Here is a 26,534-nt window from a genome sequence, read left to right on the forward strand (position 1 = left end):
ATAATTACATTGTGCAGCAAATCATTTCAGAAGAAATATCAAAAAGAAACCCTGCAGCTCAAGTAAAAAACTCTGCAGCACAATCAATACTGTATGATTGGAGTATATGTGTCTGCTTTTTCTGTTTTGTTGAAAATTGAAATTGCTTGATCTTGAGTGTGAGGGCCATTAATCTATCAATATTCGTAACTCTTACCTATAGACCTGAATGAAAACCCTAAATATTTCACTAATTAGGTGAAACTAAACATAAAGGGAAATTGTGAATTCTTGTTGCAATAACAATCCAATGATTGTGTTTTACTGTAGCCTTTAATTTAACCAACTCATGTCTATGATTTTAGCTACTACAGTACTGTATGACCACAGTAGTCATAGTCCTGCAGTTTGTAAACAATTTGCATTAAACTATTTTACACATCATTTGAGGTTAATCCCACACATCCACATCCATATCTTGATATATTTGAGAAGGTATAGATATCAGGCTAACTTTAACATGAAGTAGTTCAGGTGGGGAGCTGCGTCAGTATGCATAGGCTGCAAAGGAACAAGAAATAGGTTTATTCCATGCTGAAAACAGAAGAAAGGAAACACAACGTTTTGGCCGTGCTCACACCTGAAGAAGGCTCCACGGCCAAAATGTTGTGTTTTCTTTCTTCTCTTTTCAGCATGGAATAAACCTATTACTTGTAACTATAACATGTCCAGGATACTACAAAATACAGCCTTATGCTGTTTAGTCTATTGAGAGTAAATGCCCCCAAGAGAGTGTATTTGTTTAACCTGAATAGTGCTTAATATTGGTCAAGTACTAAGGCCAAGTGTGACTGTTTTATTGCAGGCTATAGGGTAAGACTTTCCAGTCTTGGATTACATGATCCCAGTGTGAAGTTGGTGTTTGTTCCTGCTGAGCTCTTGATTTCTTAATTTGACTAATAATAATTTACCATTTATATTTTGTAGAATTTATTTTACATGGAAAAATTAAAAAGTATGTTGAAAGCTTCTCCTTTGTAGGAGCAGAATACCACTGAAATGGTCCATCAGACAAATGGTTCAATTAAGAGGTCAGTAAAACATCTTGGATTCAAAACTACCAACAAGACCAGGACTACTGTATGAAGGCTGGGCTAAGTGAGAGAAAGTGAGCTTTTGTATCACAGAGGCAATCAGCCTGTATGTTTAAATAGTATTTAACTATTTAAACATACAGGAAGATACAAGATACAAGTTTCAATGCTTTGTCCATTCAGTCTGCAAGAGTCAGAATTTCCTTTGGACATATACATGGAAAAGAGATGCATAATTCCAGATTTAGAAATAGACAGTTAACATAAAAACACAAGTGAAAATTACCTTTTGGTATTCCTCTTTAGACCTGATAGCTGCATCTGTCTGCTCCTGAGAGGAAGTGTAGATAGCAGATCGATATTGTGTTCCTATATCATTGCCCTGCCGCATTCCTATACAAGACGAGAATTCAGTGCTGAATTATATTATGGCACTTGTGGTTGTAAGAAAAAAAAATGTATAATGAATTAGGACAAATCAAAACTCCAGATAAATCCAGTAATCTCAGTCACATATTGGTATTAGCTATGTAAATAATTCATTAATTGAATTCATTTGTTTCAAAGAATATTTGATTATGTATATTTAGGAAATTCTATACTTCAGTCATCAAGAAAATAGGGAGAATGGAAAAGCTGCTTTACAGAATAGTTGTGACCTGTGCTTGTACCAACTAAAAATAAAAATAATTTTATATTCAAATAGATTTGAAACAGAGCAGTCAGTTCTCAATTTGTAAGAACTTAAATACATCTTACAATAGCACCTGTCATCATGTCACCTTCTGGCTCTTACCCCTCCTTCCACTGAAACTAATCTTGTGAGCCACATAAATCTTTTTTTTTAAACACCGCTTTAGAAATGTCTACCCTTTTCCGAGGGAGAACTACAGTAATTCACAGTCAATCAAATATAAAGTTACCTGAAAACTTAAAAAAAAAACTCTATATAATTATAATCAAAGAACAGTTCCCTTGATCAAAAAGTGCTCACGGCTAATTATTTCACTGCTCTGAGCTTAATATTCTTTGATGATAAAATCCTGATAGAAAATGATTATTGACCTTAACAAGAGACAGGATGTATGCAGACAAGCACTTGCCTGGGGAGAAAGATAACAAGCCCCCTGCTGTACTTTTTTACCTTTGAAATATCAAACCTTACAAATGGCATCTAACAATCTTCAAGGAAAGAACAATTCTCCACTATGCAAGCCTAGCAGGTGAAGGACAATTGATGAATAAATTAACAAAGAAGTCCCACAGTGAGGGACTATTGAATGACCTATTGGCTGCATAATAGTGAGATGACCTAGAAATACATGATAATGCCCCGATTTAGTTATTAAGTTATTATCCACAAAGATATCTACATACTGAATGGCATCCTAGATCTGCAACTACTGTATTGTGAAGAAATGTGCAGGTTTGTAGTGTCACAGCTCTTTTTTTCCTCTTTTAAAAGTGACATTGTAATATTGCATTTGGTACAATACGATTCAAAACAAGGGCATTGGTAATGCATACAAATCAAAGATCTTCCTTGTTTTTAGCAAATATTGTGAAATATGGTAATACAGTACTACTTCTCTTCCTATTCATTTCAATCTACATAATCTCCTCCAGCAAAGTGTTGAAATGCATTTAAGAAGACTAACTGCACTAGATAACACAAGTAGCCCTTTTCATGTGTGATAACTGAGATGAAACCAATAAGATCATAGAAGATTTTCTTACGATATTGGAAATTCTATGTGTTTCTGTATGTTCACAACACAAGCTGTCTTTTATCAATCCGAGTGCCTCCAAATCAAGAGATTTAATAAGGACAGGTCAGCCTGTGTATTTTTAATCAAATCCGTTGACAACCTTTGCTGTATTCGGATATGTGAGTTGAATACCAAAAGGCACACATTAGGAGTTCAGGAAGATATTCTTGGTGAATTTCTGTGCCCCAGATCTCAAGGCATTTGGAAAGGGAGAAAAAAAATCAATGAAAGCAAATCATGTTTTATACCTGGGATTTTGCTATTATGCCCTTCTCTTCCTGATTCTGAATATCACTGTATTCTACTGCCAACAAAACCCCTAATTACTACAAGTCAAAAATGGCAGCTCTTTTTTCTGTTTCAAATCAAGTAAAACAAATTACTGGGGTGATGAACAAGATAACACAGAATTAAAAAAAAAACGTAACAGTTGAGTCACAGACTCTCTCTTTATCGCTCTGTTTGTAACCCTGATACACACACGGACATTCAATCAAAATTCCTCTCATTCCTCAAGACTGCATATAATTTGTACCTTGTGTGGGATCATGGCTCTCCCAAAACACCTTCAGTAGCTTTTCATAGCTGATTTTTCCAGGCTGGTACACAACTCGAACAACCTCTGCATGTCCAGTTTTACCTGAGGAATACAGGTAAGGTTCAGGTTAGGTCTATGGCTAGGAATACTAATAAATCAACAGTTAAGGTTTGGTATAGGGTTAGTCTCAGGTCTGGTGAGGTTAAATATAGGGAGGCTTACAGTTACGGGTAAGATCCAGTTCAGTACTAGCACTAGGGTGAGTTTTAGAATTACAGGTAGGACTGTGATAAAGAAAGAGAAAGAGGTATATAAAGTCTGGGTTTAAAATTAGTTTGAGTAGGGTTATAGATAGATTTTTAAAGATGAGGTAGAGTTAATTTAGGATCACAGTATTTAGTATGATTTTGGTATATAATTAGTAGTTAGTTTAGGATTTGGGTTACATTAAGGGATAGGATTAGTTTATGACTTGCAGCCTTAGGATAGGGTTAAGGTTGAGGGTAGAAGAGAAGTTGAGATGGTAGATGGAGGATTATGAGTACTGTAAGGTTATACTGCCTTCTTGTTTTGAAATGAACTTCCCCCATAGTATCAATGACGAAACATGCATGATACTGTACAATAGGTTGTAAAGTATAGAAATTAAGTTGTTAAACACTAATCTATGAAAATATAATGGGCAACATTTAATATTTCCCCTATACAAAATATGTTCACAAATCGTGTGTGTTCTTTGATTTTTAAAAATAAATACATTTTCTTTGACCCGCACTATCTTACACGTATATAAAACATTTCTTGTAACCATCTACCCATTTTCTAACCGCTTCATCCAGAGCCAGAGCCTATCCTGGCAAGCAGAAAGGCAGGGAAAGGTAATACCTTGGAGGGGATGCCAGTCCATCACATGGCAGATACAGATACACACAGTCACACTGGGGCCTTTGGATGTAGTCGTTGGACTGTGGGAGGGAACTGGAGCACCCGGAGAAAAACCCACATGAACATGGAGAGAACATGCAAACTCCAAAGGTCTAGAACATCCAAAGCACCCCAGATCTAGAATCAAGGGGCACTGTGCTTTGAGGCAGCAATGGTAACCAGTGTTGCACCAGCATGCCCATAGCTTCTTCTATACAGACAATTCTGATTTTTTAAGAAAGCAATGGGGAGGGTTTAGTCTAGGCGTAACAAATACTAAACAGATTATATGAGCAAGCCTTTAAAATAAAAGACCTGCACAATTTAAATAGTGTAAAACACACTTTGGCACGCAGCAAAACACAGTGTGGGTGGCATGTGAGGGGGTATGTTGTCATGGACAAGATTTCAAAATGCATTTTCCTCCACCATCCATTTGTGTTTAATCTTAAGAGGACTGCTTTGGGAAAGAAAACGTCACCAAATTCTCTTATAGGCACAATGAGTAAAGCAGTCAAAATAAAATATTACATGACACACCATTCATTGCCTTATATTGTCATGATTATTGTCACACTAAAAATAATAGACACAACAATTACTTTGGTAACTTGGTTGTAAGGAATAACATGAAACCTACTCACACACATCAATAACTTATTCATTCACACCTAAAAAAACTTTCTGGAAATCTGTATTAAATGAGTCCACACATTTTCCTACTTTCACTTTGAAAGGCTCACTTCCAAAATGTCCACTTCTGAGCTTGCTGTATTTCAGTCCTTCTTGTGCTGTTTTGGATAAAGATGTTCTTTGGCTTAATTAACTCAAATCCTTTGAGTATTAAACATTTGATAACAATTTAAATGTATTACTACATTAAAGCAAGGGAAGTCAGTGTAAGTCAGTAAAACAATAAATTTCATTAAGCCATCAATTTTATGAAGTTAATTTCTACGGTAATTTTGTTCCAGTGAAGGGAAGGGGTTAAATTTATGACACTTGAGATCAATATTGGTAAACTATAATGGAATAAGACAAGCTGAGTAAAATCATACACTGCTTTCCTGTGTTCTCTCTTCTGACCTTATACCACTTCTCCAATATCCACTGACTTCACAGATTTACTTTCTACTATTCTACTTTACTGTTCTACTATTTCTATTATTTATTTTCAGAATATTGAGGAAAAAAAAAACTCCTAATAATTGTGTTTGAGCAATCGATGAACATGTTATTAATGATATCATAAACAGTTATAAAAATATTGTTATTGACCCTGAGGGAGGGGGGAAAGGTTCAGCCTATGGTTAGGACTAGGAAGGAGAACACTGAAAATGAAATAACGTGCAGTTATTGTTTCATAAAGTCCATTTTTGTAAACTTTTTCAAATACAGTCTTATACTTAAGAGCCTTAATCAAATCTAGGTCTAGAATGTAAGACATGGTGATATTGTATCTACTGGCATAATGCTTCTAACATCCAAGCTTATCTGTTCGTCAGGAAAACACACCACTAAAAATACTAGCAGTTAGCCATCAAGTTACATACATATAATTACTAATACTACATGCTGTATTTTATAGTTTTTAATTTCTCTATTTTAGAAGTACTGTACATGCCTTGATGTAGAGAATTTAATTTACATCTGAGCTTTTTAAACATGAAACAAGTTTATACCCTGGGTACCCCTCACACTACTTCTACAAAAACAGTAATAAAATGTTGGATCTATCTAGCACTCTTCACACAGAAAATTCCCTAAAAAGTGCTTTATAGGCAGACCTCAACAGCGCCCTGAACTGAAGATGAGGCAGCAGAAATTGGCTTTATTTTTGTTTAACCTTTGCTGAATTTATTTATCCTCTAGAGCTTCACAGGTATCTGAAGAAAGTTTCCCAGTATAAGAAAAGAAAACCAAGAGTTTATGCCAATCTCATAAAAATATTCGATGCACTTTTAAAACAGCTTAAATGGCAAGGTTTGAGACATCTGCTATTTTAAACCTGGGGATACAACGGCTCCAGTGACAGACACACTGCTCCCCCAATTGGCAAAAACTCTCCTGTCAGCCACTGTGGACATTACAACGTAAGAAATGGCTCAGCAAGCAGGCATGTATAAGGACCATATCTATATGATTCAATCATTCTTTAAAGCAGGTGAAGAAATACTAGGAAGCTATTAAACCATTTGATGATTCCAGGTGAGTATTATAAGTACAAGGTACATACTGAAGTCTAAAGGGGATAAAATGCAGATATTTATAAAAATGTGAATAAGGCCCAAAGGCAGAAAACCTCAAATGCATTCCCAATGAGATCCATCTGCCATTAACATTTATCATTACTGTGCCACAAGGAAAGCTACATCACCTGTGTACACTCGCAGATCTATAGTGCTTATATTAAAAAAGTAATAAAGAGTAATCTATGGGTCAGTTTCATTGCTACCTACAGGAACATGATACCTTCAACAGCCCTCTTGTACAGAATGGGCAAATTAAAATTATGCCAACAAGACAATAAAAACAAAAAGAGATGAGAGGATTTAAAACATGTTGGGGTCCTTGCCATACAATACTGATATTTGGCATATACAGAGCAATTTTTTTAACAGATATTTGTAATAAGAAAATAACATTCTCTTTTAATGTAAAATGCATTTTTTTATTATATGTAGGAATGTGGCTATGCATAACCATTAGGAGCCAAAGTGAAGACAGTTGTAACAGTATCTGCCAGCTTTCCATTAAGCATGCTGATAAAAAAAAAAGAAAAATAAAAGAAAAAAAAGAAAAAAAAAGAAAACAATTAGCAATTTGATCTAAAGATTCATTTTCTCATAAACATAGTAATGAAAAGACTCAATTTGAAGGTATGCATATAAATTATTGCCCATGAAAATTTGTTCCCATGATTAATAAACTCTGGGCAGTTATGCACTTAATACTTCAGAAGGTGGTAGAGTTTGCAGGTATGAAACAGCCTAAAGTGAGTTTATCCATGGGAGTTCATATAGTTCTGTATCGTTTTAATGTGATTGTTCTCTTTCTTGTATCATGTTTGCATTGTTGCCAATTTTACTGCCTTACCTTACAGTACATAACCCCTTAACCGAACTTAATGCTCTGCAAAATGAAAAGAGATAATTTGTTAAAGAATCCTAAAACCGAGAACCATAGTAGACATATTATTGTAAAGTATACTGTAGCTTAACAAACAGCATGTTTGATCATGTAAGCATGATCAAAATGTGAGGAAACCAGCTCTTCTTTTTTATCACTTTAAGACTTATTTCAGACTGATCACAAGTAGAAGTACTCAAATTGTCTGACATTACTAAAAAATGATGCAGTGAAATAAGCAATAAAAATCAGTAGCCAGTGGAACTCCTTCAGTATTGCACCAAGCCAAAGGACTTACTTTTTTATAGACCTTTAACATTTGCCAATATTTCAAATGCTGTTGCAGGTCCAGTTCAAAATAATTTAAGATGAGACCCGATTCTTTTTTTTTTCTTCAGAAAATAAGGGATGAGGCAACTGGAAAGCACATTAAGTTGTGATTGGTGTGAGAGTGATTCAGTGTCTAAATTGGAAGCACCACATTATTTATTTATTCCTTTTTTGTACTCTGCCAGTGCTCCATAGACATTCCAGCAGCCATTAATCCCTTGTTTACATCGGATCTATTTCCAATCTACACAGCACAGACACTCTCCAAGGATTAGCAAGTCTAACTGCAGTGGTGAAGCAGGTCTTCCCTTTGATTTTTAAGAAGGAGCATCTGCACAGGACAAGAAATAGTACACAGCAATTTCAATATTAGCACAAAGCGGCTTCTTCATCAAGGGTGGACACAGAGATAGGAAGTGTTTTGAGAATGTCGCAATTGATGAGTAAAGCTTCCTGCAGCTCCTATCACTTCTCATATAGATACTTCTATTGAAGTATATTTCTATTGAAGAATATTTCTTCAATCAAAACTAAATGCATGTTATAACTGCATCTAATTCAGGAACAGTGTTAGAATTTAAACTTATCGGCAGTGTTCAGTTTTTGCTTTTAAAACCTATTTAGACAGTTTGGTTTGGCAGACTGAATTGGTAAGCCTAACATTGCAGAGTTAAAGAAAAGCCTTTCTAAACACAGAACATCAGCAACCACTAATTAGTCATCTATTTAGAAAGCAACAGTGAAAGTCAAATACTAATTTTATTCATTTATTTCCATAATGTGACTCAAATGAATATTTTAACTGTCTTTAAACAATACTCAAAGGCTGACAGGAAGCCTGATCCCAGGCAAGTATATGGTTGTTAAAATACCCTCAAGAGAGCACAAGCTTGTCCAAACATTTTCAGAATTTGTGGCTGTGAAAACAGTGAGTCAGGAACCTCTGCAGAGTCAGATATTAATTTGTTATTTGTGCATCTGACTCATTCAAGGCTAGGCGTTACTGTATACAAAAAAAGCATATTGAGAGTTACAAAAAGTAATCCAACAAACAAACAGTACTGTATGTTCAGGCATTTTGACGCACACACTCCAACTTAATGGTTATTATTCTGAGCCTGATTGGAGGTGGGAAGCACTTCAGTATAAAGACAAAGGTGACAAAAAACAAACCTACTGCTGTGTTTAATGTGGTGCTGCTCGATTGATGGAGCAGCACCACTGACTTGATCTCAGTGCACTCAAAGAACTAAATGCTTTCTACTTACATATAGCACAGAATTTGATCAAATGCAGTAAAACAGGTGCGCAGTGGTGAATCAGAATGAGTGACATAAGTAGAATCAATTCTATTCTATTCATTTGCTTTGTGACTTGTTCAGCTTTTGATAGTTTTTATGGAGCAATAAATACTTAATTTAGAAGCTTCTAGGAAAATACACTCCCAACTGCATGCTGCGTGTCTCATTCAGCACTCTAGAATGGACAGCTCCTTCTGCAGTCAGGAGAATGATATAAACTGAAACAGATGTCAAGCACAAAAGCAAAAGCTCACACCTGAAGAAGGCCCCACGGCCGAAACGTTGTGTTTTCTTTCTTCTTTTTTTCAGCATGGAATAAACCTATTACTTGTTCCTCCACTTAAGCAAAAATGTGTACAGTACATTTTTATTGCAATGCTTATGCTAAATTTATGAAATCCAATTTTTTAAGTCTTGCAATTAAAAATAAGACCTGATATTCCATTATGTCACTTGATTATTTCACTTTGATCCAATCTATGACAGTTAAAAATGCTAAAAGACCCAGTTTAAACCATATATTTCATTTCAGTATATTTCAGTAGTAATTTTTGTTCCTGTAGAACTCCAATTTACAAGTAAACTAAACATGTAATATCTTTACTTTGCTTTAATTGCTCCATACAAAAATGGAAATATATTTTGTTTTATATTTTTCACTTTAAAAGTTTTCACAATAAGAGTTAAGTAGCTGTTGGTTATTATCAGATGTGTGTGAAACACATATACTTTTTTCATGGCTTCTAGTTGTCAAATCAATTCTTCTTGACAATTTTTTAAATTTATTTTTCTTTGGAAAGTTTTCTGCTTTACTAACTTCAGTTTACTCTATATGAAAAAACAACATCACACGTAATCACAAGATTTTGTGTACAGTATCATTGTGAAGATAATAACACACTACCAGAAGAACTGCTGCTCAGAGCACTTCAGCGGAAAATGAGAGATTGATAAGACGTATCATTTTCATAAATCGGCTAGAAATAAATGAATTTAGTTATCATTTTTCAACATTATTGCAGAGATGGCTCATGTATTAAAAGGTGATGAAGCAAAAGAAGCAACCTTAAACATCACTGTGTTTTAACACAAAAGTATTTTTGAAATGCCTAAACTTGAAATGCCTACTTCACATGAAACGCAACTGCCAGTTTGTTCACAGAAAATAATGCTTCAATTTCAATGATAAAATTTCTTTCAAAACAGAATAAAACAGAAAATAAACAGAAAAAAATGTTGATGTTCAAATATGTCCAAATACCACTGAGTATGCATTTTGACTAATCAAAAAAAACATTCTCTGCAAAGAGGCTTTTAGACTAAAGCCATCAAACAAATTTCTACTTCACAACACTTTATAACCCAGAATCACCGATGTTTGCTTTCTTTGTGATAAAGGCAAATCTCCAAAGTTCTCATTTTAGGTGTGACAATGCAAAGACTGAACCTGATAATGAGATGAACCACCTCATGTGAGAGAACTGTGACATTTGTCAACTTAAGTTTTCCAAACCAGGGATATGTTTTCACAAAACGTCTCGCAGGTAACATAGTGGAACATAAATTAGGAATGTGTGCAAAGCTGGAAGACAGAAACAGAAGTTACAGCAAAATGTATAATTGATTCCAAAGTGTTCATTCATTCTGAATTAAGAATATTACAATACTTTTCCATTTCCATTTGGCTTCCATTTGAATTTACAATGAATCTTACTAACAGCAGTGCAGTTATTTGAATGATGCCAGCAAACATTAATAAAATGTTTTTCATTTTATGTTTTCATTTTATGTCATAAAATGTTTCCTTAGGCCTCACACCTGAAGAAGGCTCCACGGCCAAAATATTGTGTTTTCTTTCTTCTCTTTGCAGCATGGAATAAACCTATTACTTGTTCCTTTACAGCCTATGCATTCTGATGGAGCTACCCACCCGAACATTAATAAAGATACTATAGTAGTATTAGGATCCAGATGTAAGCTTTATTTTCTGCCATGCACATATTCATTGTTTTGATGAATAAGGAGTAAAGTGAAAATACAATATAAATTATTATTCAGCATAAAGAAATACAAAACATTTGTAAAATCTTATCTAAAGGACAATACCTTTTCCTATAGAGCATACCTTGTCACAAAAATGAGTACTTAGTTTTGGAGTTTTGGGTTCCGAAGAAAGAGTGCCACCTACTTGTCTACTAACACAGTAACCTGAACTTCCTTGGATATTTCCTGTTCACATACTGACCATCCTTAGCCTAGCTTGGTGTCTAATATCTTATGATCAGGATCAGACTTAAATCTTAATCTGGGGGCTTCTGTCATGGCATTCTTTCCAGCAAACTAATTGTTATTGGCTCTAGTCCACCAATATTCCTGTCTTCTTATTTCCTAGAATATCAATGTACAGTAATGACCTACCTTTACAGACTTCCTCATAGGTTGGGTTAGGAGTGAATCCACCAGCATAGCCCACCTGCGTGGAATACACACCATTCTGTCTCCAGAATTTCTTCTCTGCTCCCCAGAAACAGCCCATGCCTTTTTTTTAAAGAAAAAGAATAATAAAGATAACATGAGGATGAGCTTTTTTTGTAGAATTTGTCTTCTGGCCATGAATACAACACACACTGTTAACCACATTAAATTACATTCAATTTAACTCAACGTGGTACTTAGCTCTGGTTTAAAAATGGTTTCTTCAAAGAACTGATTATACCTGTGATGATAAATAAATGTCTACCACTGAGGTGCTCTGTTCCAGTATGCAGTTAATGCAATCAGTCATAGAGTTATTGGCTATTTTTTTCTTCTCAGCAGCGTGAATAGTTTTCAGATCCATTGTGCAATGATTAGTAAGAAGATCAAGATATAAGTTTATGGTATAACTAAATTTTTTCAAACATAACAATGTTGCTTCAGGTCTCTGATGTGCTTAGGGCCACTAAAACACATAAACTTTAAGATATTTTATGACCAAAAAATACTATCTTAACAAAATAAGAGTAAAAAATCATTGCACGGTTTTCCAGCTTATCTTATTTGCTAGAGGCAAGTTTGAAAATGTTAGAATTTATTTACACTCCATGCACAGTCTGTAGGCATGTACTATAGTGCTTGAAAAACGGGTAGGCTAGTTTTCTTATGGACTTGAGGAGAATATGTAAGAACTGTCTGTCTAGGGTTGCACCACTGCTTCCAGGCCTTTCAGGAAAATTGTGAATGATCAGGCTATAAATTCACATTAAAGCACTTCACTCCATGAAATGAGACACAAAACAAAATACAGAACACATAAAATTGAATGCAAGAGTCGAAGACAAGTGAGTGTTTTAGGTCAGGTGTACAGTATGTTTGAGTCACAACCAAAAGTAATGACCTGAAAGCATACATCCTGTTAATGGGGACCTTGAGTCAACAATGGCAGGAAAAGGAAGACTATAATAATGTATACAAGATATATTTCAATGCACCATGGGATTTTGGAATTTGTTGCTGATTAATTATGACTTAAGAAATATCACACACAAGATGAGACCATGTGGTTCATCGAGCACATTCAGTTGCTAGTTGCTAATATATCTGAGGATCACACCCAGCTGCAAGGTACTGGCTTCAACACCACGGCTGTGTATAAAAATGAGCCATTAATTAATTTCTGCACTTGTGATATCTGGTTTACAACCACAAAACAGTTAAAAGGGATTATAACTGTAGGCAATTAGGTCTATATATATAATGGCCTATATAATATATATATAACGGCCAATAGCCCATTCAGCCCATCTCGCCTATTTCAGTTGGTTTCGGCTTCGACGACCTAACTGAGAAGCTCGTTCCATACTCCTACAATCCTTAAGGTAAAGAAAGTGGGCAAAGAAGTTTCTCCTGTGTTCACTTTTTCCACGTGTGTCCCTTGGTTTCATGTTTCACTGTTCATTCTGAAGAAGTTCACTCCTTTGACTTAGTCAATGTCCTAATGGGTTTGGTATGGAGGGTTTTCAATAATGGCATGAGGCCCCTTCTTAATCTCTTGTGTTCGGGACTAAAATATTTAGTTGTTTCAGCCTACAGCATTCCTTTAAGCCACAGAACGCATCTGGTGGCTTTTTTCAGGACTCATTCCAGACCACCAATATTTTCTGTAATGTGCTAACCAAACTTGTACGCAATATTCTAAATAAAGCCTAACTAGTGCATCGTACAATGTTAAACTAACCTTTTACAATTTGAATTCTACACTTTTGACTATATACAATAGACTAATATTTTGTTTGCCTTTATTATTGCTGTCTCACATTGACAGTTTATGACTGTACCTGAATTGAGATGATAAGTACAAATATGAAGAACAGCAGTGGTCCTAGTATAGATCCCTTTGAAATTCCACTAATTACATCACATCCATCCATTTTCTAACCACTTCTTTCAATTGAGGGTTGCGGGGCAGAGGAAGCCTATCCCAGCAAGCAACAGGTACAAGGCGGGATACGCCATTGAACTGGAAGCCAGTCTATCACAGGGCACACAAAAGAAACAGACATGCACACACTCACACCAGGACCAATTTTCCCAGAAGCCAATTAACATTACAGTATTTCTTTGGACATACTGTCACACTGGAAGCGCCTGGTAAAAACCAAGATGAAAATGGGCAGAACACACAGATAGTTTCAAGTTTCAAGTTTATTGTCATTATACTCATATACAGGTATATGGTATAACGAAATGCTATTTTGCTAGCTCTCAGACGATAAGTAGTACAAAAAAAACAACAATACAATTGTATAATAAAAGAAATACAGAGACAACAGGTAATGTGCAAAACAACAAAAGGTAACAGGTTATGTGCAAAACAACATCAGATGTGCAAAAACATGAATCAACAGAATGAAATAAAAGGACAGAAAATTATGGGGAGTGAGCTTTTTGACATGTAACGTAGAGGTAGAATGTGTATTTGAGTTTTTGGTAAGAGAGAAGGCACTGTGAGGTTCAAATCATAGGTGAGAGAGGCTGGGAGTTTAATAGTTTGATAGTGCGGGGGGTAAAAACTGTTTCTGAGTCTGGTAGTCCGGGCCTGAATGCTCCAGTACCGTTTTTCAGATGGTAGAGGGTCATACAGTCTGTAGCTGGGATGTGTGGGGTCTTTGATGATGCTTAGAGCTTTCCTCAAGCACCGTCTTACATAAATGTCCTGTATAGATGGGAGGGCAACCCCAATGTTGGACTAGGCAGTTTTCACCACCTCAGGTCTGGAATTGTACCAGGGCCCCAGCACTGTGAGGCAGCAATAGTAATCACTGTGATAAGGAACAAGTAAAGGTTTACTCCAACTTGCTGATAGTATAGATTAAACCTTTACTTGTTCCTTTGCAACCTACGCATGCTGACGCAGCTACCCACTTGAACCACTGCGATAACCCTATTACAGTATACCACATCAATATGAGAATTCACCCATTATCTGTACTCCCTGTTTTCCATTTATTAATCAAATCTCAATCCAGATTAGTCAACTTTAGTCCTGACCTTGCTATTGAAGATTCCTCTACTCCTGGGATCAATGAAAAAAGGCCTTTCAGAATTATTCTAAAAGTTCCTTTCAGAATGAAATAACTTGGTGCATGAGTATTTTATTTTATGTTGAATTGCACTGATTCTGATTGTCAAAAATGTATTTTTCATTTCTGATTACATGATAATTTTCCTAACCACAATTTTTTTAACTGAATCCCACAAATTAGTTCAAGGATATTCAGAATCTTCACAATTTACTTTTGCATATTCATACAAATTTCTGCAATTAGTAAATTGATATGAACAAATAAAAAACAACGGGAAATAGAAATGTCACTAGATCAGACCTTGCAGTGGAACACAGAGCATCATTACTCAGGCACTGTCTCTGCTATCGATAAACTTGTCTTTTCCTCATACAAATGAAGCTCAATAATTGCGTGTGAAAGAATAGTAAAATCTTTCATCCAAGTTTCCAATGAGACTAGTGGAATTAATCAAGTCAGTTTAAAAAAAATAATTAGAAAAATCAAGGATTAGAACCGCCTTTTTAACAACCTATAGAATACAGTATATTGTGATTGTAAATGATATGTAGGCACGAAATGTAAGGGGCTACTGTAAAACATATTTATATCTGTATAAAAAAATCAACAATAACAATAAAAAAATCGATTTGCTTCCATCAGCAATGATTAATTATCTAGCTTGAATCCTGAGCAAAGAAAATAACAGCTGAAGTAATGCATTTTATTAAAATGAGATTGTTATCATCAACTGTAATTAATTTGTCTTCTTTTTTTGTTCTGCACTTCTTTTTTTGAACCTTTTTTAACTAGAAAAAAACTAATTACATGACACCCCCCACTGTCATTTTTCCTCTCGGAATACGAGCATCACTTACCAAACATGGCCATCTGCAATCCCTCAGGGAATGGCGGCACAGTCTTATTTCCATTAACATGATGTTTCCCTACAAAGACACAACAGAATGTTTGCTTTTTAACTACAACTTGGGCATTTCCTTACCACAAAAGACAAAAAGGAGTTGGAACAGGCCTCCAATCCTGGCTGTATTGTGGTTAAAATCAGAAACAATCCTGTCCTGTCTACTGGTTCTGGAGATCATGAAGCAGGTTTGTTTGTTTGCTTCTATCAGTGGTGTGGGATAGAGGTACAAATCCAGTAGTAGTGGTTTTAGCTACTGGAAGTCTGGATATCACTAATAACCAGGACAGAAAAAGGGGCAGTTTGTGAAGATATCCATTCCTCTGTGCTGCTGTATCTTAAAGAAAACAATTGCTGGGAAACAATGATTGCTGCAACATATATGTTTTTATTCGAAATAATTTGGGGAAAATGCTAAAAGAAAAAAAATCAATTTTATTAATGGAAAAGCATTCAAACGTCTGTGTGCCAGCTGGGTGATCCTAAGAAACTGAAGATGGAGTCTTAAGAAAATCACCTTTATATTGTTTCTCTCAATTCAGTCTCCACGCCCCCCCCCCCCCCAAGCACTGCTGGGCTGTTCATTGCGGTTCAGTTCTTTTCTGTCAACTGGAGACAAAGCTTCAAAAATAATCATTTGTATACATGGCAACAGCAGCAGCATTTTAACATTCAGCAGTTGCTTACAGTGTCTTTAGCTCTCATGACGCTGCTTAAAATGCAGGTGGTGCGGTGCTTTGTTTCATAGGACATTTAACAGATTAGAATAAACGAGGGAGTACCGAGTTCAACATCTGGGCTCATCCAAGCCGCTCGCTGTCTCTGTGGAGCAGTGGATTCTCTCTAAAAGTCAGCCACATGGCCTGTGAGGCCAGGCCAGGGGGAATAAATCCCCTCGGCTCCGTAGTGTGCAGCTGTCAAGCTATGTTTTGCAGTACACTGGTATTTCCATTTAGCGTTATGCACTTTATGGTGGATACAGAACATATTCCATCATTACATCGCAACATGTACAGATCTCATCTCATCACTGTCAGAACTGAGCGGAGTCTCACAAAGCCACCACGATAAAAAAAACACTGCTCCTGAAAAGTACAATTACAAATGGTTATTTCTGTCATCTTAAACATGACTGTATTCTTCCCAGTTTTTCATTTGATATTAATGATTACAATAAAGCATTTTTACTGTCATATCACTGCATGCTCAGACTTCCTCATGTTAATGCATTAAGAAAGATAAAGATGAGCATGATTAAATTTTACACTATTTTTTTTTTACCTGAAGAAAAATCTCATGATCTCACTTAGACAGTGTTAACTGATTTAAAAGAATTTTGCTACAGAGAGTCTAATTTTATCATTGTTAAGCATTCCTTGAAGGAAAGCTTAGTAAAGACGCTGTATTGCTGTCCATTACTGTAATGTACCTGTGCTAAAGATCCACATTCAAAAGCTTGTATTCTGCACAAATATGGAAGAGAGCAAAATCTCTGAAAATGCTAAATTTTTATGCTAAATATGGGGCCTGTATAAATAACAAGAGTTTATTTTCCTTATTGGCTCAGGTACTTCATTAGCTATTAGGAACACCTAGTTTTCTCTATACAAATGTGTTAATGGTATTATCATCATTGTCATTACCTTTTAGACCAGTACTAGTACTGGTATTATTACTAATTATTATAATTCACTTTATTATCACCTCCTTCTTAGAGACAGCATAGAGGAATACTAATAAACAGAATACAGGCAAAGTTGCAGGAGTAGCATTGGCAGCACTAGTGATTTATAGAGCTTGCTCATTAAACTGCTACATTTAGCTCCTTCTCAAATTAAAAAAATTCACATCATAAAGACTACCACTTGTCGTAATTAGGACAAACAGTTTACAAGACAAATGTGAAATTCGAAGATGATCTGTAGAAAATAAGCAGGCAAGGCAGAATTTAAAATCATTTGCTGTAGGTTCCATAATGTATGTGCACATGTTGTTGAGGCTGAGAGCTCATCTTTTGCAGATGAAGGGACCAGGCTACACAGCAGCACAGGACTCTATACCGTCGCCATGGTTTTTAGTAAAGTGACTCAACAGTCAAGGATGAATCTCACATTGTGCCCACGCTGTGATTGAAAGCATTCCCATTATCGACACACTCTAGTCCTTAACTTTAATGAGCAAAATATACCCCACTAAACAGGCAGTACCACTATCAAATTTCACAAACTTTTTGTAAGCAACATATATCAGATGAATCTGGATTAAACGTGACACAAAGTACTTGTCCGACACACAAAAATACATTTGATCAGCAATCAAAACAGAAATGCAATTGCATTTGTCCTCTATTACCACTACAAACGTCAAGGAAATTACACATTTAGTCACTTAAGTCATATCATTCCAAACAGATATGTCCCAGCTAACAACTAATTCATAAACTACTGGATTTTACATGGAAGAAAAAAGGATATTTTCTATTTGCGAAAACAAAATTCCTGGTGATATTGCAAGCTCTGGGACACCTTCTTACTTAGACCTACTGTAAATGCATCTCTCATATCTGATTTGATTTTGGGGTATATGTATATTTTTTGTGGACCATGTTATTTGTTAATAAAATCAAAATACCCAAGGAATTGTTTTTTGACACAGACAATTATTAAGAAATGGAAACAATGAAGGCACAATAGCGGTGCAGTGGAACAGTAGCATTGCTTTCAATTCCTGGGGCGCTATCTGCATGACTTTGTATGTTCTCCTTGTGCTCATGTGGTTTTCCTCCAAGTTTCCTCCAACAGTATAAAGACATACTGGTCTAAATTCATACTGGATGAATTGGCTTCTGGAAAAACTGTCCCTGAATGAGGGCATGTTGTGTCCTGTGAGGAACTAGTGTTCCATCCAGGGTGTATCCTGCCCTGTATCCATTGTTTGCCAAGATAGGCTCTGGCTCCCCCGTGACCATGTTTTGGATAAAGCAGTTAGAAAATGCATGGATAAATGGTTGAATGGGAAAAAAATGAGCTAAACACAAAAACACAGCAAATCGGTACATTTTGCTCTTGTTTTTATGTCAGAGTAAGTACGAATATTCCTAAGACGATGGAGAACACAACAATAAAAGGCCAACAAGAAAGAAATAAGAACTGAAGCAAAGAACTGACAGGGGTAAGAATATTATTGAATTTATGGAAAAGCACCTTGACAGATTGTTATAAATCTGAAGAAAAGCACGATTCTGACTTAGGAGTCAAAAACTACAGATCAAGAATGTTCAATAGTTAATACTGTGTCTAGCAAAGTATGAAAAGCATAGACAGTTAACACAGCAGCAAGCATCTGCTTTGTCAGTTATCTACAGTGGCTATCAAACGTATTCATCCCCTTGGACTATTTCATATATTACCGTGTTACAATATAGAATCACAAGGTATTTGCAATCTCAAACTGAAAACACAATTCTACAGATCATCCTAAATTAATCATAAATCTAAAACAGAAGATAAATGATAAGTGACTGCATAAGTATTCACTCCCTTTTACTATGAAACACCTACAGTAAATAGGCTCGGATGCAACCAAATGTCTTTAGAAGTCAAATTTGTGAATGAAAAACTGTGAATGAACTGTCACATTGTTGGAGTCCACCAGTCTGCAAGAGATGATTCATCTTCCAGTAGGTTGATGATCCCAAAAAAGAAAAGAAGCTTAAAAAGAAAAAAAAGTAAATAATCTCCATCCAACCTGAAAGAGTCTGAGTAATTTTGCAAAGAAGAATAGACAAAAATTGCAATGTCCAAATGTGCAAAGCTGGTAGAACGTTATCAAAGAAGACTCACATGTAATTTCAGCTAAACGTGCTCCTACCAAATATTGATTCCAAGGGTGTGACTTCTCATGTAATCAGTTATTTTCCATTTTATATTTATAATCAGTTTAGGTCTAAAGTGTCTTTGACACTTTATTATAGAGTTTGTCAATGGTAAAAACTGCCAGTCAAATACATTATGATTCCATATTGAACCACAATAAAACGGAAATGGGGGGGTGAATACTTTTGGTAGTTACAGTAAATGCAGTCATTTAAGCAGTTCAAAGAAATTCCTTAACCATTTAAGAGACTGGATACAAATTAAAGTGTCAGTTCATCATACACGAGGGGTGTTTTAACAAAATATTTTGAATTATTTACATGGTGTGTTGCAACATTTAAGGAAGTGTGAAGCAGCCATGACAAAAAGTAACAGAGAGATGGGTAGAAAAAAAGCACTGTCTCCCCTGCAGTGGAGCATGAAAAGCATTACTTCACTGAACAGGGATTCTTAGACTGTGATCCCTAATAACCACCAACCAAATTGCTCGACTTTGATTATTTCATTGCCAGCGTAGTAATTACCACCTTTCAGTAAACATAACCAGATTCATTTACGCAGTCGCACCACCCACTGCCAGATAAACAATTTAAATGGAAATGTCAGCAGAGAGATGCAGTGAGTTAAGGGCGAATATTAATTGGAGAAATGATAACAGGCTGCCTTTTCTTTGTGAGGGACTACTGAAACGGTCGCCTGCTTTCTGGACTGAGCTGGACAGACAGTGGGTGAAGCGCCTGCCTTTGTCACAACAATAACACTTGAGGAGGGATATTTTGAATGATGTTGCGTTTCCTCTTTTACCCATTTCCCATGAAAATACGCATCACAGAGGCCAGACACGCTGAAGACTTCAAGCGCCTGCACTGCTTTTTAAAAAAAGGTGTCAAGTTAACAACTGCATAACTTCCTATTCAAAATAATGATAGCCTCTGACAGGGTTAGACTTCGGCTGACACAAATGCATCAGTAAAAGCAGTGAAAAGGAAATGGCAGTATTTCTGCAAACAATTTTGTAAAATTTTGTACTTTCACAGCTCTTACATGAAAAATATTGCAATTTAGGCTTTAAGTTTAATCAACTATACAGATGTTCCTTTTTAAGTGCGTAGACATGCTCAAATTTATACAAACAAAATGTACTGCAGCTTTATACAACAAACCTACAGTATATCTAGTACTGTATATCTAAAACATAGAAAGTACTGTATCTCATCTTATACTACTGTATAAATACAATTTGAGCTAAACCATCATCCTTTATTGTTTTAAACTGCTCTTTTATCACAAGACATATATTGCCTGTGCCTGTCAATTCTTTTTGTCTGGCAGGAATGCATTTAGCATCAAATGTATTACATTTTGCACAAGGCATAATGAAATTAAAACCTGCTCATTTTTTAAAGCTGAGAACCATCAGTTAAAATTTGGATTGCTCTACTCTTTACATACATTATTTAGACCTGCTACTGTAAAATTAGTGGCTTCAAATTCCTTATAATACAAGAAATAAGAAGATATTGTTTCTGATGTAAAACACATTTACTGTAATCTAAGGCACAATGTTGTATGTCCCTTATAAATCTAAAGCATTTGTTAAATTGACTAATGGTTATATAAAAATATGGATTAGCAAAAAAAAACATTTATAAAATTTTACTTTTTGAAAATGATAAAAAATAATAACAATCAGTATCTGAAAGGCAGTTATAATCACCTTACTAATGGATTAATAAGAACACCATGAAGTACCACTTAAGTCTGTATAAAAGTCAGAGATGACACTGTTTCTGCAATGTATGAATAGTTGAGTTTTCACTTGTTCCTTCAGTCAAAGGAGATCAGAGGGGGGTTTTCGCTTTGCCTCCGCCAGTCAGCAATTATTCCAATTTCTCAGACAGTTTCTCAAACTAACTAGGTTGCCTTCAAACATCTTCCAAAAAACAAGCCCGAAAACAGCGAGAAAAGCAGAGCCCTGGTACATACTGTACAGACAGGCATGCAGGCTTTCCCATAATCAGCACAGGTCCAATGCCCATACAAAGACTGCATTAGTTAGTAATGCTCTATTTAAGTTAACTCTACAAAGTCACCTGACCACTTCAGTTCCAGTCTCGTTTAAAATATTGAATAGCTGCACTACTACTGCCTACAGTACCTGTATTTATTGTCTGAGACACAAGAAGTGCTCCAGTATTTTTTACCTTTTAAATTTCTTCTTGGTGCCTTGTAGCAGTATCCTTTTGCTGCAGTTTCTGTTAGGAACTACAGTATAACATGATTGCACTGTATCTCCCATTCCAAACCTATTTCTTTCCTTTAAATGAACAAATATATATATATAATAAAATATACAAAACAAACTTTACCTCTTCCCACACTGTTTTCTAGTGATTTTCACACTGCTGTACTGGGGAAGAAGAAATCAAAAAGTCCCATTAAATGTCAGAGTCCCATAAAAATGTACACCTCATTTAACAATTTCTCTGAGCATATGTATTCATAGTATATTATACACAGAATTTCTCTGCAATTTTTTTTTTCAATTTAGGATCAGTGTACCCAGCCAGCCATTAATGTTCTGCAACCAATTTACCCTTAGACGGTTGCTCTGTGCTGGAGTCTATCAGGCACGAGGATGCAAAACAGGATTACACTATGGGAAAATGCCAGCCCCATGCAAGACATACACATACTGTACACACACAAACTGTGAGCTATTTATTTTGAGACACCCTTTAAAAGCTTGTCTTTTGATTACAGGAAGAAGGCAGAACACCCAGAAAAAAACAAGCACATAGAGAACATGCTTACTCCTCACAGATAGTGTCCTTGGTTAGAATTAAGCGCACGATTCAAGAGCTGTGAGGCAGCATTGCTACTCGCCCGTCAATAAGAATTCAGTTTAAATGGGTATTTCATTCATACGTAATGCTGGTTTGTAAAAGAAATCAGGCTGTTACGTAATGTACAGTATGCAGTTTCTTTAACACAGGTCAGATCTCTAAGAATAGGCGTATTAATATCGATGATGGTTTTGTGAAGGAGAACAATAAAAATCAAGCATCCTTTTGAATGGTTGTCTTTTAGCTAGTCTATTATTTTTTGCTTTAGACACAAGAGCAGCATGGAACTTTCAAGGCCTTTGGGTGGTTGTCATGTGTATTTCTTCCTCTTTAATACAGTTAATACAGCTTAAAAGGCTACATCCTCCATGGGATATTCTGATTACAGTCCAAATAGTGGACTGCAGTATAAATCTACAGTTTCTAATCGTGTGACATGAAGGAAAGTATAGCAAACTTAAAATTAAGATTTTCCCATTAATAGTACCTTCTTCATAACAGCCACTGATGGTGCAATTCAAGTCCACTTATATACAGGACTGTAGTCCTCCTCTGATTAATTTGTGAAACCTTGCACCCTGCATCTTCTGATGCTGCCAGGTTAGGGATCAAACAGTCCTCTCTCCTTCGCAATATCTGTCTTGATCTCAGTGAAAGCTACACTTTATTATCTTGCTTTTAGTCATGATGAAGGTATGAAACTAGCTCCTTTCTTTCGCAGACTAATTGTTGATATCTGGTGCATAATCTTTTGCTGTAGGAGATTCTTTTCATTAATGCAAAGTGGCTTGAATGTAAACTGCAGGGAAACTGAAGTCCACACTGGAGCCAGAAAACAAATAATGCATGTTGTATTGCATGCTCCTCATCCCTGTTCCAGATTGACTCTGTACTTAAAAGTGCAATAACACTTCAGAGCCCTACTTTGGAGAGCATCAGGTGGTTCTAATTGTGATGTACTGTGATGGAGATTATTGGTGAGGACAAATGAAAAATGACAAATGAGGACAAATGTTTTCCTAAGTGTGTGCTGAGCCGTCAAACTCACAATGTTATTAAAATTCAAAACAACCCTAGAATTCAGTAATTATATTTTGACTTAAACCCTTTAATGTTTCCCCACTTAATGCTAAAATGAAATATTTGAATACTCACATCTATTTCTCCCTCTACTCTGTAGACAAGTTCATTATTATCTAGAGCTGAATACTCAACTACAATCAAGTGCAACTCATTAGAAATAAAATATTGCTCTTATAAGTAATACATCAGTTTGGGAAGAGCTTTGGCTGTCAGTTTTTTGTTTGTGAAAGGAGCTGTTAATTGCATCTAGGGTTGTTTTGAATTGCATGTAGATACATGAAAACTGCATAAGCTTTTGCATACCAAAAAGTATAAACCATAACTAGTCTTCACAAACCAAAAATAAAAAATGTCTGTTGTGGTTTAAGAGATGAAAGGAACATGGGCATATGTTAAGATTCTATAAATTTCCTAACAACACCTTTTCATAAAGAAATGAACTTCCTTTTTAAATCAGACCCTTGTCTTAACATTGGTACATGAAAGTTAAAAAAAAATAAGGTCAGTTTAAATATGTCTAAAAAATGAAAACTTCTGAAGCTTCTATACAATAATACTCATTGTGTTATATCTAGATTAAACAGCACTTCACTATAGAAAGCAACAGACATCATATATAGCATTCCAAACAATGAGGTTGAGCTTTCAAACCAGATGCTTCTCGGCCAATGAATCATTGATCAGAATCGGTTCTTTTCTATGGAGCATGAATTCCAATATCTGATGTCTGTAAATGTGGCGTCTTTTACTCCGCTATGTAAACACATCCAGTTTTGAGGCAAGTGAAAATCTGAAGGAAATTTCCTTTTTGCAAATATATATATATACACAATTGTCCATTAATTAAAAAAAGACAGGAGATTAAAAGGATGGAAAGGTTCGGTAAGAACTGCATCTCGTTCTTTTAAATAATGGGCATATGCTTTAAGTTGAGGAAAAAAAGTGAGAGGGGAAATAAAAATCAAGCCATAAAATTTTGCTTCACTTGCATTTAAAACAGTAATGGCAGGGTCGCTGCATAGTTCTGATTGTGGCTGCATCCAGATCTGGAGACATGGCAGAGCGTGCCGGCTCTCAATACGCCATTCCTGGCTCGCACCTCCCCCCGCCCTGCTGCAGATCACCAGATCTGGAGGTCCAGGGAGTCACAGCAAGCAGACAAGCAGCAGATGAGCAGGGGAGCTGGGAAGGCATCTCCCTCTCCCCGGCACTCTCTGCCTAGCTGACAGTGATAAATGAGCCAGCGTCATTGATGCTCTGCTCAGGCTGACTGCAACAGCCTCTTATAACAACAATGGCCCTTCTGGAAAAGAAAACAGCACACCAACACGTCGCAGGGGCAATTAGGTTTTGTAATTGTCTCCAAATATGCAGTATTACCAGCCATAAAATATGCACGTCTATTATTTTTTCTATCCATTTATTACAAGTAATATAGTATAAGTAACAGTGGTATTCGTGTTGGTGTACTGATGTTGTACAAAGCACATCCCTTCAGTTATTATTCTCGTGAATATTAAAATTAACACAGAGCTTTTCTTGCGATTCCATTTTCCCACTTATCCCACGCAACAAAAGGCACAATTCTGATCATGATTTGTGTCCCTCACTAGAAACATTCAGACAAGGAAAGAAGAAACAGGCAGTAAACCTGTAAAACCGGGAGACTGCAAAACTAAGACAAAACAAGATTTCACGCCTTAGCCAACTGTTAATATTGACATCTGAGAAAGCTCTCTCTCCTAAAGCAGAATGGGCCTTTCATTTGATCGCTTGCCACTGCCCACCAGAATGCGACACTGAACCCCCCTTTGAGAAAAATCAACATGATACTTTTATTTCTGTTCCCAGTCACTGGAATGATCCATTAAATGTCCACAAACAGTCAAGTACTGCCAGTCCAATTAGCATCAGATAGTTACACAAGTTACACAGAGTGTGCAGTTGCAGTAGCTACCTAGCAAACAAGGCTGCAACACTGAAAACACATGACAGTTCACCGAAAATCTAGTAGACTTTCATTAATGGACACAACCCTAAGGGAGAGATTTTCCAGCATGCCAGTGGTTGGGACCTTTGGTTTTGAGGTAACTCGCTTGCCTCAGAAGCTGGTAACTAAGGTTCAGTTCCTACCTTTTCCACTGTAGTGTTAAAATACATTTCATCATCCGCACTGCACTGCTTGACATAGACTGAGGCATCACCACACTTACACCTCAAATTATTAACCCGCTATTGTGACTGTTGGGTTCTTTTCCTGTTTGATCATAACCTTATACTTTTCATCTGCTGTTTTGCTTATTACATTCCTTGCTCTTTTCTTTGTTCTATATTTCTTATTTCCATGGGTTATGGCGTATAATTAGCTTTATTATAGTCTACAGTCAGTGATGCCTGGTTTTAATTTAATTTGCCTGTAGTTTGTGACTAAGTTGGGACTGACCGTAACATTCTTATATATCATTGAACAAATAGTGATTTTTTTGTGTAAGTCGTTTAAAGTAAAGGCCATATGCTGGATAAGTTAATTCATCATGATTTGTAAGACATAGTGCTTTAATTAACTTTATTTTAGCTGCAGTTAAAACACTGTTCCAGATATGATCAAAATATTGTATGTTCGTATCATAAAATTTGATATGAAACAGGATTCACACATAACTTTTTGAATTCCTTTGAAACTCTCAATTAAGCAGCCCTTGTTCTGGCAAGACTGTAGCTGTGCTTCATTTTTCTATCATCTACAATACTGATATCTACTCCAGGTCCTGGAGGGCTACCATGTCTTCTGCTTTTCATTCCACTCTGGACTCTCAATGACTTGATTGGAATCAATTGTTCACTCAACTGGCCTGCATTACCTGTGTTTCCAGGTCTTTAATCATTGAACATTGTAAATTACCCATAAACCTGGTGTTCTGTGGCCCTCCAGGACTCAGAGTGAATATTAATCATCTACATCATCTGGGACAGTTTCTGAAAGCTGAATTAATAATGTTTTAATTAACTCGATTATACCATTTCATTTAAAGAAATGTCATTACTTCCGCAAACTGTTCTTTCCAAGTTTCTCTGCTCAAGACAAAAACAACTTAGTCATTCCTAGAGTATTTTTTAAAGGTAGGTTGCAAGGTTCATTTGAGTTCTGCAGTGTAATGAAGCAACTTCTATTAATAGCAAATAGAGAAGTATTTTTGCAAT

At 36.0% G+C, this 26,534-nt stretch overlaps 1 protein-coding gene across 2 annotated transcripts in view; it reads right to left on the reverse strand.

The window, feature by feature from the left end:
- Positions 1-26,534, reverse strand: part of msraa (methionine sulfoxide reductase Aa) — a 95,321-nt gene that overhangs the window by 33,424 nt on the left and 35,363 nt on the right. For both annotated transcript variants that reach the window (XM_088624914.1, XM_088624915.1), the window contains exons 2-5: positions 15,486-15,554; positions 11,483-11,602; positions 3,378-3,482; positions 1,360-1,466 (exon numbers count right to left, since the gene is read on the reverse strand). In XM_088624914.1, coding sequence (XP_088481040.1) covers positions 1,360-1,466; positions 3,378-3,482; positions 11,483-11,602; positions 15,486-15,554 — 401 coding nt within the window. The remainder of the gene's footprint in view (positions 1-1,359; positions 1,467-3,377; positions 3,483-11,482; positions 11,603-15,485; positions 15,555-26,534) is intronic.

This window comes from Lepisosteus platostomus, chromosome 3 (assembly GCF_059453375.1).
Source record: "Lepisosteus platostomus isolate fLepPlt1 chromosome 3, fLepPlt1.hap1, whole genome shotgun sequence".
Taxonomy (NCBI): domain Eukaryota; kingdom Metazoa; phylum Chordata; class Actinopteri; order Semionotiformes; family Lepisosteidae; genus Lepisosteus; species Lepisosteus platostomus.